This window comes from Embiotoca jacksoni, unplaced genomic scaffold (assembly GCF_022577435.1).
Source record: "Embiotoca jacksoni isolate LCO1_2020_lvr unplaced genomic scaffold, fEmbJac1.0.p SCAF_31, whole genome shotgun sequence".
In the NCBI taxonomy this organism is placed as follows: domain Eukaryota; kingdom Metazoa; phylum Chordata; class Actinopteri; family Embiotocidae; genus Embiotoca; species Embiotoca jacksoni.
This window is the reverse complement of record NW_027185383.1, coordinates 4,556,425-4,570,629: the sequence shown is the minus strand read 5'-3', so window position 1 is coordinate 4,570,629 and position 14,205 is coordinate 4,556,425. Positions and strand designations below refer to the sequence as shown.

Below are 14,205 nucleotides of genomic sequence, written 5' to 3'. Positions count from 1 at the left end.
TTTTCACACACACCACATCGCAGCAACTCGCGTCAGGCATATTTCCAACATTGCAGAACAATTTTTTGTTTTTGTTTTTACATCATGACTCATAATTACAACAACTGATAAGACCTGAGCAGCCTCTCTGCGCAGGTTAATACGCCGGGGTTAGATGATCGTAACAGGGTCGGGCGACCCCGGTGTAGAAACCGAGCGCCTCCGACAGACGCTCCGGTCTGAAGTGCGCAGCTGCAGCAGCGCTGTTTTCATTGGACGGTTGAACGCTCTGACGGTCGCGAGCAGCCGGCTGTGGGCGGGTGACAGCAGTTAGCATCACACTTCGCCCCGTGAAGCTGCGGCCAACGAGTTTAACAGGAAAACAAAACAACAACAACAACCACCGACTGAAAGGATAAAACACGTTTCTTTGCGTGCGGCGAGGATGTCTGTCCCGGCGGGGAAGGGATGAAGATGACGCCGCTGTTGTGGCGGAGCGTGTCGGTGTGGCTGTGTGTGACCGCGGTCTGCTGGTGAGTTGGTGAAACGTTGTCTCATCTAAGAGCGGTGTCCTGGTGTCCTGGTGTCCCGGTGTCCCGGTGTCGTTGGCACACGATTGAATGTGGAAAAAAAAACAAAACACCAAACGTGTCCGGTTAACATCACAAACGGTTAAAACAACAACAACAACAAAAAAAACGTTACGACGCGTCAGCTAGCTGGCGTTGACGTGAAGCTGTGATGTGGCAGCTGGCGGACTTGTGACTTGTGACTTGTCGGTGTTACGAGTCGCTTCACCACGAACCCAGCAAGGCGAGCCGGTAAACAAATAGTCCTTCAGTTAAGTTATACGGTCGCTACCCTCGTGACGTTTTACCGACTGTTTAAAATCGACCGTATTAAGTTCGTCACGTCTGTAAACACCAGCTGTCTAACACTGAGTTTTAGCCTTTACAAGGAGACACGTGACCAACGCAGTAATAAAGACCCCCCCCCACACCAGGTGGTGACTTCTGACCCACCCCGTCCCGTCCCGTCCCGTCCCGGGCCCGACGGTGTAGCCGGACGAGCTCACGGATTTGGTTCGTCATCTTTTGACAGGATTACAGGCCTGTGACGTCACTCAGATGGGTTGTTTGATCTGTGCAAACATGACGCAACACGGTGAATCCCGCAGAGAGAGATTATGTTGGATGATTACCGGCCGGAGCCACGATGTTAGAGGACAGTAACAAAACATAACACTGCTGTACTTCACATGGAGGGAGGGAGGGGAGGGAGAGGGGGGGGGGGAGGGGGATATGACGCAATATATTGCTGAGATATGTGCTGGTGATGTTGGCATGGCCTACTTTTTGCTCTCATTTAAAGTGAAGCCGAGCGGTAGTACTTTAAGGCTTTTTAACATTTCATAGTCTGGACACAGTGTATGTAAGTGAGAAGTGAAGAAGTCTGGAGTAATGTATGAGAGTTGCTGGACATTTTTACAACCTCGTGGTCATTTTCCTTAATTGTTGCTCTCCAACAGTGATGGCGAGTGTTTAATGTGAGAAATCCAACTACCATCTGAGATTTTGCTGTGCTTGTCCTGTCCCGATCTCTTCAATTTATCTAATTGTCCTAGACCATTTCACTTGACCCGCTCATCGTCAGCTGGACTGTTATTAGAGCTTTTTACTTCAACGTGATGCACTGCTTTGATTTGTCAAATGCTGGATGAGCCAAAAAGAGACAATCCTGTCACGTGCGTTTCAACACATTTCCAAACATCCATATCAAACAGATCACGACGCTGTACGTCACAGTGTCAGTTACTTCTTTTACTTTTAATTCAAACCTTTTCAGTGATTGAAATGATAATCACCACGTGGGTGAGATCATACTGTGTGTCATGTCGTCTTATCAGATCCCCGGGTCACTTGTCAGAGGCGTTTCTCGAGGACAGTCAGATGACAGTGGACACGTGGACATGTCACATGAGCTTTGCCCTTGTGGGAGACGTGTTTTGTCCATTTAATTTGTTGCAGTAGTGGATGGCTCACGTCTTCTTATCAAGAGAGTTTTGTTGAGTCAGTTATATTGTCAAAAAAAAAAAGCCAGATAGCCAATTCATCATGAAACATAGACCTATTTGTTACACAAAAATATCCTGCAACTATGCTGAGACCTAGCATGTCTTAACTCTTTAATTGTGACGCGAACTGCTTCAATGCTTTGTCTAGAACCAGTCAATCAATTATTTAGCCGGTCATTCATCAACACCACTCTCGTTCCTTCGGGAATCACATTATGGCTGCTGACTTTCAATTTCAAAACAAGCGTTCGCTGAAGTGTTTGTCACTAGTCTACAGTAACCTCAAGTCAGATTAACACAACAGTTAATCCATCCAGGCCCGGGGCCAAGTAAAGTACCTGACCTCGCATCCAGAATAAAATCCGGGTAATGCTCTGGATTGTGGACAAGTCACTGTTGGAGTAAACAGTACTATGACATTTGTTCAATTAGTTAAAGCCTTGTTACAGCTGGTTGTAGTTGTTTTCCTGCCAGGAGTGGAGACAGACACTGTGAACCTTACTCTGGCATGGCCACCCAAAACAAACTGGTCATTAAAACAAAACAAAAATCAGGATTTTAGTGTACAGTCTGCAAACGTTTCAACACCCTTGGATTTTCATTTTAAAGGTGAAAAGAAGTAAGTACAATCCTTGTAGTGAGCAAACATTAAAGGAAGAGCCTTTTGTCCTGTCCAGATTTAGTCTTGACTTCCACAATTATACTTTTAATAACATTTCTAACACTAGAAAGTACAAACTTGAAAACCCACTGCCTGAGACAATGAAAACTAAAAACCAGAAGCCTCGGCTGCCCTGAATGGAGCTTAATAGGATATAAATAACACTTTAAAAGTCTGACAGATGTTTCATGTTTATTTTCAAAGGGGCCACAGTCAGGCTGTGCCCTATCCAGCTCGTTTGAGGCGTGTCTCCTGACTTCGATTACACTCCCTAACTCTGCATACAGATAAGATACATTGTTTGTTGTTGTAAGGCCACCTGGACTCTCTCAGTGTGTCACACTGCGACTTCGGACTGCAGCGTGCTGCGTCTGACTCACTGCCTTCAAAATAAAATGTTTAGTTTGCTTGATTCGATAGTTTATTAATTCCTTTGGACATTTTCTTTAACACATTACAGGGTGACCCTTACTTAGACAAATTTACTAATGTTGTGTTATGACTCCGATCGTCTTCACCTTTGTCTTACAGGTACCCCAGATGCTATGTTGGTTGTACGGAGTTGCAGCAAGAGGCCCAGCGCGCCGTGTCCTCGCAGGACGTCAGTTCAGAGGAGGACTCGGGGGAACCGCTTCATCATCACAAGGTAGCATCGGTTGTATAATACTATACCCCGACCTACCTCACGCCTCAGAGGTTGCTGCAGGAAATAACTCATGACGACACACCTCACTGTATATCTTTGTGCTTTTTCAACCACACAGGGAACCTCTTAATGTGCTGGATATGTATCAGATTAACAACAATTTTACAACACTATTTGAATAATAGCTCATTTGGATTTGAGGGTGTTTTGGATTCTGTGACTGAACTGTCACTTTTGTCAGTGAGTATATTTATATATATATATGTGTGTGTGTGTGTGTGTGTGTGTGTGTGTGTGTGTGTGTGTGTGTGTGTGTGTTTTTTCTAGGTTGAGGAAAGCTCGGTCTTACCTGCCCAGCCCTTATCTGAAAATGAACAACTGATAGAAGATGATGGGCAAAAAGAGGAGCAGATGACACGAGAGGTGGACCACAAACAATATGCAGAGGTAGAGTAAAGATGTAGCCTTTATGTGAATTGAAAATACTACAGGGATACTTCTTTTCAAAGACATGTTTAAGATACGATTTCTTCAGGTTTTACTGTTTGGTTTCCTCCAGAGCAGCGCAGCAGTTCCAAACCAGGACAAGCAGTCGTAATTGCCATACCGTGCAGTTCTTTTTATCCATTGTTCCTAGAACATTTTAAGCTTTAAGTGTTTCACTGATCAGTCCAGCTCTGCTTAATGGGTCAGGCCATTTTATAATTTCACTCAACAGCTCAAATATCTCTCTGCTTATCCATCAGGCCTTTGAAGAGGGGGAGCCCGCTGCAGAGGTCGAACTGGAGGAGGACAAAGGAATTTCTGAACCTGAGCAAATCTCTGAATATCAACATCCTGAAAGCTCCTTCACTCCGGATCAGGACTCCCTGCTGTCTTCCCCTGACTCGGCGTCTGTTATTTCTGCTGAGAATACAGACGACCACACCATCCTTACCCTTCAAGACAACATCCTAAACGGGCAAGCTGCTGTTACCTCAAATCTCTCTGAAGATATTTGTCTGTGGTTTATTACAGCTGCTCTGTCAGTAACATGTAAAAATACCAACAGGAAACGAGACATGAGATATGTTTGATAGGTCAAATGTATTGTGTTCGTTTCAGTGTTTCGGATGATGCATCTGATGTAGCTGCACCTGAGGTCATCGATTCTGACCTGCCTCCAGCTGACTGTGAAGAACAAGAGGACAACCCGTATGACAGTGACAGGTAGGTACAGCCTTGTACCCTCAAACAATATCAAAATAACTCTCTTCGCTGTGAGACCGCCCACCCCAGAATGTGGTTCAAGTTCAATTTTAAAACACAATTCTTGTTTTGTGACCACAGCAGCCCTCCAGTGGTTGTGGAGAACACTTCCAATGCTCACACCGCAGGTACTAAAACCCACGCTGACCCTGCTCTCGGTTCTCCGGCCGGTCTCAGCACACAGCATGTGGAAACCAACACGTCGCACATGCTGGAAGAGCAGGTAAGGAAAAGGGAAGATGTGCGGTGTGAGCTATTTTGGCTTCCAGAGAAAGTGTCCCAGCTTCTGGTTTTCTCATTATCTTCCACAGGCCTTGAGCTCCCCCGCCACCATAGACACAGATTCCAGCGTGAGCAGCAAAGACCCGGAGGACATCCCCACTTTTGATGAGTGGAAGCGGAAGATGATGGAGGTGGAGGAGAAGAGTAAGATTACCCTTCATCAAGTTGTGTTCTGACATATTTTGTGTCTGTCAAATCATAATGATTCTAAATCTTCTTCTCTCCTATAGCTCTGTCTACTCACACTTCTAGCAACGGTGGTTCTCATCCAGTGAAGAAGGTGCAGAAGAACTTCAATAACTACGCCTCAGTGGAGTGCGGAGCCAAGATACTTGGCGCTAACTCAGAGGCTAAGGTATGCTACGCTTTCCATGCACGCTACAGAAAATACTGCCTCTCCTGTTGGATATTAACACAGTGAATAATACAAACTTAATTTTTCCATGCAGAGCACTTCTGCTATATTGAAAGAGAACATGGACTTGTACATGCTAAACCCCTGCAGTAACAAAATCTGGTATGTAGTGTCGGTGCATCTCCTGCTTTCTATCCACCAATGAGACCATTTCTTTTCACCTCTGTCTGAATCCTATTTCTCTCTGTTCTTCTTCTCTGTTGTTCAGGTTCATTATTGAGCTCTGTGAGCCCATCCAGGTGAAGCAGTTGGACATTGCTAATTTTGAGCTCTTCTCTTCGACTCCCAAAGACTTTCTGGTCTCTATTAGTGATAGGTATGCACTGCAGCTACGAAGTTAATATGGTTTAGTTCCAGTTACCACGTGAATTGTCTTTTACAAGAATTAGATTGTCTAAAACTGAAGGCAAACTCGTGTTTGTATTAGTTTTGAACGATCACACCTGCCTTGTTTAGTCTCTCTGTCACTCAGCTGTAATCACAAACTTCCAGACGTCCCTATCACTAAACTGACTGTGTTGTATAAATGTACTCCTGCAGATACCCAACAAATAAGTGGCTCAAGCTGGGAACCTTTCACGCCAGGGATGAACGCACAGTTCAGAGCTTCCCATTGGATGAGCATCTTTATGCTAAATATGTGAAGGTGAGTACAATATTTGTTTTCATTTGTCCCACTACATCAGTCTTTATTTTCTGCTGAAGTAGTGAAGATTAGTTGTAATCTGCCATTACAGGTAAATGGTTATTATTTATCAAGCAGGGTATTTTCTGTATATTTTCCATTTGAATCTATTTGAATAGGAATTTTGTCTCCTTCACTTTTATTTTGTTGCTGTTCATCACATTGACGGGGTCATTCTGGCCCGCAGAGTGACTATTGTAAGGCTGTACTGTACAAATTATTGTCCTTGTCTCCAGTGTTGATCATTTTGTAAGGTCTTCTAAATAAAACCACTAGACAAATGTCTAGAACTTACCCAGGTCACTTTGGAAACTCTTTCTGAGTCTCAGGGACGGTGGCATCATTCAGAATAAAACCTGCACGCTCTCTTCAGTCCTGTTGTGAATTTATGCTTACACTCCTTAATTCCTCTCTTTTCTTCTTTTTCTCTTGCTTCAGATGTTCACCAAGTACATAAAGGTTAGCATGCCCTTCTTGTAGTGCTCTGTGGTCGAGTGAACTGAGTAGTTAACATGGAGGGAAATGTGTGTTGTGATCAACATCTAACGGAGTCCGATCTAACGTGCTATTCTGCTTCTTGTAACCATTATAACTTCAAGACAGTTTAATATCATATTATGAATTTTATAATACTCACCTGCTGTCATTCAAATTATCAAACATATTCTGTCAGATGATTGAATTTGAATTTGCGAGATATTTTTCAGATTTACTCACACTGTAACTCGCTGCCAGTCTCTCCAGGGTTTCATTCCACTGTATTGATTTTACAAATGAATTAATGCAATGCTTTGCTGTTTGTTAATATCCTAACCACTGCTGAAAGTGTTGATTTGTGTGGTTTCTAACGCAGCAATACATTTTACTTTTTACTTTTCAGGTAGAGCTGGTCTCTCACTTTGGTTCTGAACATTTCTGTCCCCTTAGTCTCATAAGGTGCGTAACAAAATAAGGCAATGAAACACGCGCTTAACACGCAGCATAACATATCACGCATTACCAGCTTTCACTTTTGAAGCTGTAAAATAGGAAAAGAGACACCTTTTTTATGGAACAAATGTTCCTGTGGTTGCACATGTTCACTGTTTTTATGATCTATTTGTTGTATCCTGCAATAGCTCTTGTAATATTATATGATATTTGGCTGGTGTTAATAGTTATTCAGCTCAACCATACCACTTGCTTCACTATCAAGCTTTGGTTTGGAGCAAATTGATCTTAACTGTTAGCAGCTTTATTTCCCAGTTCTGCAAAATGGCAAAAAAAAAAAAAAGATAAATCTGGTTTACAGTTTCACATAAAGGAGAAGCAGAAAATATTGACTGTAATAGTTATTTGCAAAGTAAGTCTGAAACTATATGGTTCCTGTTATTTATTTGTATTTTTTATTTATATTTCTGGTGCAAGTTCCAGGTGCCACATTAAAAGAAATTAAACACTCGTCTGATGTTTAAACATTCTCATATTGAGAAGGAAGCTCTCTCCGGGATGACCTGTGTGTGAACAGTCTTTAAGATGCTGGAAAAGAGAGATTAGTTTTCACACGACTGTGGTTATAGAATGATTTGGATGCTTTTTTTTTTTTTGTCAGGGTGTTTGGAACCAGCATGGTGGAAGAGTACGAGGAGATCGCTGAGCCCTCGGAGAGACCAGATGATCAGGATGATGACTTGGGTGAGAACTAAGCACTTCATACTTTTTGTTGGTAAAATACAGGCAGTGGAGCTTCTCTCTTCTGCTCTTAGATACACTCAAATTGCTTTTTGAAATTCTCCCATTAATTTGTGCATTCAGACATTTGTTTAAGCTCAGTGTACCAAACCTAAAGTGGTTTATCGTCACCTGTTCGTGGCCTTTTAATGTTTTGTTGAGAGATTAATGTGATTTATTGCATCTGTATGGAAGCTTTGAATGTGTTAATACTCCCTGCAGATTATCCCTCTGGATTTGCACCCGGTGAAGTCAAGTTATCCAACAATCTGATTGGATCAGCAAAAGGTAAGCCGGGCTTGAATGAATTTCTATGGCATTAAGATGAGTATGTTTATCTCAAACTGGGATTATAGTATTAACCTGTGACTCTGGTGTTTTCATTTTCTCCCTCAGATGCCATTTTGAACATGGTAAATAATATTGCTGTCAATGTTCTTGGGGGAAGCCCAGAGATGCAAGGTATGGACCACAACACAACTATTTATCATGACTGCATACAAACCTACTTCTCTTTTCTTATTGTACTTTCTAAACCTAAAGGCTTTGCCTTTTCAATCTTACACACAGTCCACCGATGTTGTTTGATAACTGGTGTTATAATTTGTGCAGCTGATCATTGATAATGTTTCCTATCCATGTTTTCAAGGCAACATTTCATCCCAAGAAGTGAACGTGACTGAGCCGTCACAACAGCTTGAAACCACGACAACAACTACCACTACAGACCTTACTACAGTGTGAGTACCTGTACCTATTGCACACCTACGGTACCCATAGTGCAACTCAACATCCAGCAGTTTGGTGAGACACTTGTGCACTCTTGTGCTAGAAGTAGCTCATGTAGTTTTGAGCTGCTACCCTCAAGCAGAGCTGAGAGTTAGTGCTACGGGGATCTGAATCTCTTCATTCTAACTCGTACAATTGCAGATTAGTTTCATTTTCAAACTTGCTTATGATGCTGTTATGAAGAGATTTTCAATATTTCCCTATTAGCCACAAAAGGCTTTTTACCCATGTATGCCCCAGTACTCTCCAAGACCTATAATGTGATTTGAATGTGTAAAGTCGGTGGGATTCCCCTTTAATCTCACTGATAATGTTTAAGTGTCTGTCAACCAAGTTGGAGTTGAACAAACATGTCAGATATGTATAGGTAGATATATATATATATAAGGGGTTCAAGTGTTACAGTCTATGTGTATGTAGAGTGAAATTGGCCCCCTCCTCAGAGACCCCTGTGCCAGAGTGTATGTAGACTGAAGTAGATGAGCTTTTCAGTGCTTTTTGTCTGTGGTGACTTTAACATTGTCACCATATGGGGCGGCTGTGGCAGGTTACACACTAATCATAATGTTGGCAGTGTGATCCCCGGGTCCACATGCTGAAGTGTCCTTGGCCAAAACACTGAACCCCAAGTTGCTCCGTGGCAGCTTTGCCACTATTGATGTGTGAAAAAGTCTGTGTGTGAACGGGAGGCAAACTGTAAAGACCACCAAAGTGATATAGGCTATGTAAGTGAAGACAATTCCCCTCCTTTACTGTATGTAATATGTGCTGCATTGTGCTTCTCTCTTGCTAGTCCTGACACTGAAGATGGGCAGATTTCCCCGGACTCTGATATCCCTGAAACTGTAGCCCCCTCCTCAGAGACCCCTGTGCCGGAGACACCTACCGCTGATAGCAGCGAACAAGAGCTCCCCCCAGTGGAGGAAAAAATAGTCATTCCTTTAGAGAAAGATGAGGATGAACATATCAGCTCTACAATCACTCTTCTGGACAAGGAGGAGGAGTTGGACGAAGACAGAGAGAAGAGGGATCATCATGAGCGACAAAAGGAAAGCCTGAACTACTGCCCTCTGTTTCCTTCTCTTTCCATGTCATGCTCTTGTGCAGCTTCCCTCCAGGAGTATCTGCTGCAGCAATGTTCAGCCTTACTTTCCAAAGAGAGGAAATGCCAAACGACAGACAGAAAGCAATTGATTTCTTCCCCCCAGATGCCCGCTTGGCACCTCTCTCTGCCCCACTTTGCCTGCCCTGAACCTCAGCCGCACCACAGTGAGGTACATCAGCTTCGTGAAAAAGAACAAGCTTCTGAGCCGGAGCCAGAAAGTGAAGCCACCGCATCAGAAGCACCGCAGCCTCTCGGGAACACGGAAGAATCTGAACCTCCTCTGCTGGAGCCCAGTCAAACCTCGAACCTCCCTGTACCCGGTGCCGCCGATTCATCCTCTGCCAAACCTACCCCTATTGTGGAAACGCCACAGCTGTCTTCTGAGGAGCCAGCGAAGGAGCCGGGGCCAGAGGAGAGCCAGGACGTGCTGACGGAGAAGAAGCACACTGAGCCTTCAGCCTCTCTCAGCAGCTCTACATATGTGAAACCCATTGTCAGTCCCTCGGTGGACGATGCATCACTGGCACCCACAGAAGAGAAGCCTAACATTGACGTCTCTCTGGAAACAAATGTCCTCATCCAAACCCAAGATAAGACAGATCTGTCTCCAGCTCTCATGCCTACCTCCTCCCCTCATTTAGAGCACCACCCTGACCCAACAGTTGTACATGAAAGCAGCGCTGCTTCCACCGAAGTGTCCCTCCCTGCTCCAAACGCTGTCCCAGAACCTGAGCCCTCTGCCGGTCACGCGACAATCACAGATACTAAATTGGACGATCTCGTAGAAGACGTCGCTACATCTTTAGGTGTCAACGGTCAGCTGCCTCTCACCCCTTCGCCGACACCTTCTTCGCCCGCCTTACCCTCCCTCTCAGACATCTATGCAGAGCCCCCATACGGCACGGAGCAGAACGGGACCCCGGTGCACAGCTCCAGCCAGAAGGAGTCCGTGTTCATGAGACTCAACAACCGCATCAAAGCCCTGGAGATGAACATGTCGCTCAGTGGGCGCTACCTGGAGCAGCTCAGCCAGAGGTGAGGAACGGTGGCACGCAACAGCAGCACAATAAAAGCAGCAAGAGATCGTTCTTTGTTTATGAACTGTGGTGAGAATGACCGTAAAAGTTCTACCATCTTTTACCTCAAGGTACCGAAAGCAGATGGAGGAGATGCAGAAGGCTTTCAACAAAACCATCATCAAACTCCAGAACACCTCCAGAATAGCACAAGAGCAGGTGAGCAGGAACCAGACAGCTGTAGGAGATGCTTTTTGTCTAATTTAGAGATAGCTGACCCAAAAACACTTCATATATGTATTCAGAATGCACTTCAAATTCTTGCAATCCTGAGTGTGAAATAGCCAACGATTGGAGCTGCTGCTTCCAAATTTCAGATGTATTTTTCCAAAAGCTCTCTACTACGATTCAAACTGCACTGATCAGTGTTTTACATTAGCAATGGCTCAAATGTTTACATGTAATACGAAAAGTTGCACATAGTGACAAACCCACAGAAAATCGTCCGGAAATAATTGTCATTGGTTTATTCCCGGAAGTCTTTCATCTTTTGACCAAAAAGTTCTGCTATGAAATGCAAATACATTGTTTATAAAAAAAGAAACGTACCATCTTCATGGGCATTTTACGGAGATTGACAGGAAATGTGATGGAAGAGAGCAAGAGGTATGACATGCAGCAAAGGTCCAGCCATCTGGGACCTCGAGCAGGGACTGGCTGCTCAGGACATATGTTCCTACAGGATGTGTGTGCCTGTCACTGGTCTAGCAAAAAGATTTTTAATTGTTCATACAAAGTTCTGTGTAATGTCAGCCCCGTGTTAGAGACGAGGCAGAAATTTGCTGTAAAATGTCAAAAAAAAAGTGACACACGGAGAAGCAGCTAGCGTCACTGGAAAGGTCAGGTTGTGCTGTTTTATTTGACATGTGCTGCACCTCGCTGCCATGAACAGAAGGGATGTGAATTCTGATGCACTGTGCGGCTAAATGTTGTACCTTTTTTTTTTTTTTTTTTTTTAAATATTTCTACAGAATAGCTTTACATGGCATTTCAGCGCCGTGAGTCTATGTGGTTGGTTATTTAATATTTCAGTTGTTGTCCTTTTGCTCCCATAGGACCAACGCCAGACTGAATCCATTCAGTTGCTGCAGGGCCAGCTGGAGAACATGACTCAGCTGGTTCTCAACCTGTCTGTCAGAGTCAGCCAGCTGCAGAACGAGGTAGATCCAACACTGCAGGCACAAAGCCTTCATCTGTAATCAGTGTTTTTCTCTGCCTGATACCAAACTGAATACATTTAGTCTTTTCCCAGAACTAAGTCATTAGGATGTACTGGTACTTTTGCCCACCAGGTTCTGACGCATCAGGAGAAATTCTTATGCTACCATGAGCTTTAATACTTAACCTGAATTCCAAAAAAAAAAAATACATGAATCACAGTGTGTTTTAAAGAGAAGTATTTTAGTCACAGTACTTTTCTGTTTCACATCAGACATTGCTTCTGTTCTGCTCTTAAGCTTTGTAACGGATGCTCTGTGTTGCAGGTGTCAGACAGGCAGAATTACTTGCTGCTGTCCCTCGTGTTGTGTTTGTGTCTCGGCCTTCTGCTGTGCGCCAACTACTGCCGGATCTCCGCTGTTCCTCCAACCTCTGAACCGGAGCCACCTATACCCAAGAGCTACACCTACTGCTGCCCTGAAAGGTCAAAAACACGACTACAGTCCAGTGTTACACCTTCAAATAAAAAAAATAAAAAAAACGAAACAGATTAGATTTATTAATGTCACATGATGGTGAAGAGAAAGTTAGTGGAAATGGGAGGTGTGGAGAAGCACTTGAAACGGGCGTTACGGCTAATGGGCAGAGGTCGCGGTTCCTTGAATGGCTTCTACTCATTAAGCCAGTTTATCGATACAATTATTCACCAAGAACATCGCAGCTGGAAACTTAAGTGATCACACATCCGTGACTGATGTCTTAATAAAGGCGCTGCATGCAGTCTTCTCTCTCAACCATTACTGTGCTGTTTCCTTAATAGGCAGTTCTCTTCCTGTGATGAGACGGGCTTGAAGAGGAGTGCATCCTATCCACTCATCCACTCCGAGTCATTCCAGTTAGCCACCACTGAAGGTAAGCTTGTAAGCACATAAAGAACTGGTTGATTGTTTTTCTTTTCTTTTCGTATACATGTGTCGTATGAACTAATTAATTCCGAATTAAAACCCTGATTCAACTCGGTAGAAATTCACCCCATTCTTTGGATAACAGGCCCAGAAATGCTGCACTCAGAGGAGATACAGAGTCTTTGTCCAGCAAACAGAAAGGTGTGTAAAATATACATTTCAAATACCTGCATGTTGTCACATGCTGCCAGGATTAAAATGAGCCTCGTGCTTCTCCCCCCCGGCTCTTTCATACCCGACCTTTTCCCTCACAGAAAAGACGCCGTAAGATGAAACCCGCGGAGAAGATGGAGACTCTGAAGCCCTCCTTTCATGCTGCTCCAGAACTGTGTAACGGAGCTGCCATATGTAACGGTGTGCCCTTCATCGCAACCCCCACGCCCTTCGCAAAAAGGTTACTTCAGCCTAGCTTCAGAGACTCGCCGTCAGAGGGCAGCTCCGAGGGATCTTCTCATTCAGACGACCCCTCTTTCTGCGGCATCGCCACAGCCTGCCCCCGGATCTGCGATGGCCTCCCGACACCCAAGACCCGGGCGGAGAAACGGGCTTTAAGACGCAGGCGCCTTAAGCCAAGCTGTGCGGTGGTGGATTTTCTTCACGCTCCTCGGAGGGTCAAGAGTGAACCTTTGCCTATTTCTGTCATAGAGGACATCATGAACAGGAAAACGGAGCCAAGCTCCGGGACATTTGTGGCGTTGTCGGGTCCTGTCTAAATTGAAACGAGACAAATGCTCCACTCCTTCTCACTGACTGCTAAACTCTTTCTAAAAGAGGATGGCTGTTCATTTCTGTAGCCAGAGGCAGCTTTAAACTTCTACAGGAGACAATCCATTTGCTCCTGCTGTTCATTTTGTTTTCCTTTCATGTTCACTGTTCAGTTCCTGTCATACATTTATATTTGTTATCCTTCAATTCAAAGAAATGTCTTCCAGCTTTCCATTAAAGCTTCTCTCTTGTGAATACAGTGTGTAACTCTGGACACTATTAACTGAACAAACTTTTATTGTTTAGATGCAGCGCAGATGTGAACACAAATTCACAACCGACTGTGCTTTTGTGAAGTAATTCCCATCTTTTGAAAGGTCTTTCTCAATTTTCTACCTGCATTCAAATGGACCTTTAACTAAACCTGACAGGAGGTCAAAGAATATTTGCTTCAGCCAATTGCCCTTTCAAAATAAAAGGATAGACGCACAGGAAACAACATCAAAACATTTGGGAATATTCTTTTTGGAAGTGTAAAGATAGAGCAACAAAATGGAAACACAAATGCTGTTATGGTTATGTTTAATTCTGTCGACCTTCGAAACTATTTTCACACACACAACATGAAGTATTGTGACCGTTAAGGGGGACAAAAAAACCCCCAAAAAACCGGGGGTGTGCCTTATTTCCACCACAGAGCATTGTAT

The 14,205-nt window shown here is 44.0% G+C and overlaps 1 protein-coding gene across 3 annotated transcripts; it reads left to right on the top strand.

Annotated features, from left to right (window-relative positions):
• The first annotated feature begins 271 nt into the window (after positions 1 to 271).
• LOC138207393 (SUN domain-containing ossification factor-like) lies at positions 272 to 13,753 on the top strand. 3 transcript variants are annotated; one of them, XM_069164587.1, is made up of 24 exons: positions 272 to 512; positions 3,246 to 3,360; positions 3,688 to 3,807; positions 4,107 to 4,321; positions 4,465 to 4,569; positions 4,690 to 4,831; positions 4,920 to 5,034; positions 5,121 to 5,245; positions 5,340 to 5,407; positions 5,514 to 5,621; positions 5,846 to 5,951; positions 6,429 to 6,449; positions 6,871 to 6,926; positions 7,582 to 7,664; positions 7,923 to 7,988; positions 8,097 to 8,162; positions 8,350 to 8,440; positions 9,283 to 10,629; positions 10,742 to 10,829; positions 11,726 to 11,830; positions 12,155 to 12,312; positions 12,649 to 12,740; positions 12,879 to 12,934; positions 13,048 to 13,753. In XM_069164587.1, the coding sequence occupies exons 1-24, from the start codon at positions 448 to 450 to the stop codon at positions 13,504 to 13,506; spliced, it is 3,972 nt and encodes a 1,323-aa protein (XP_069020688.1). In that variant the 5' UTR covers positions 272 to 447; the 3' UTR covers positions 13,507 to 13,753. The 3 variants fall into 3 exon arrangements, with proteins under 3 accessions (XP_069020688.1, XP_069020686.1, XP_069020687.1); XM_069164585.1 differs by having other exon boundaries at positions 12,852 to 12,934; XM_069164586.1 differs by lacking the exon at positions 6,429 to 6,449 and having other exon boundaries at positions 12,852 to 12,934.
• The last annotated feature ends 452 nt before the right edge of the window (positions 13,754 to 14,205 follow it).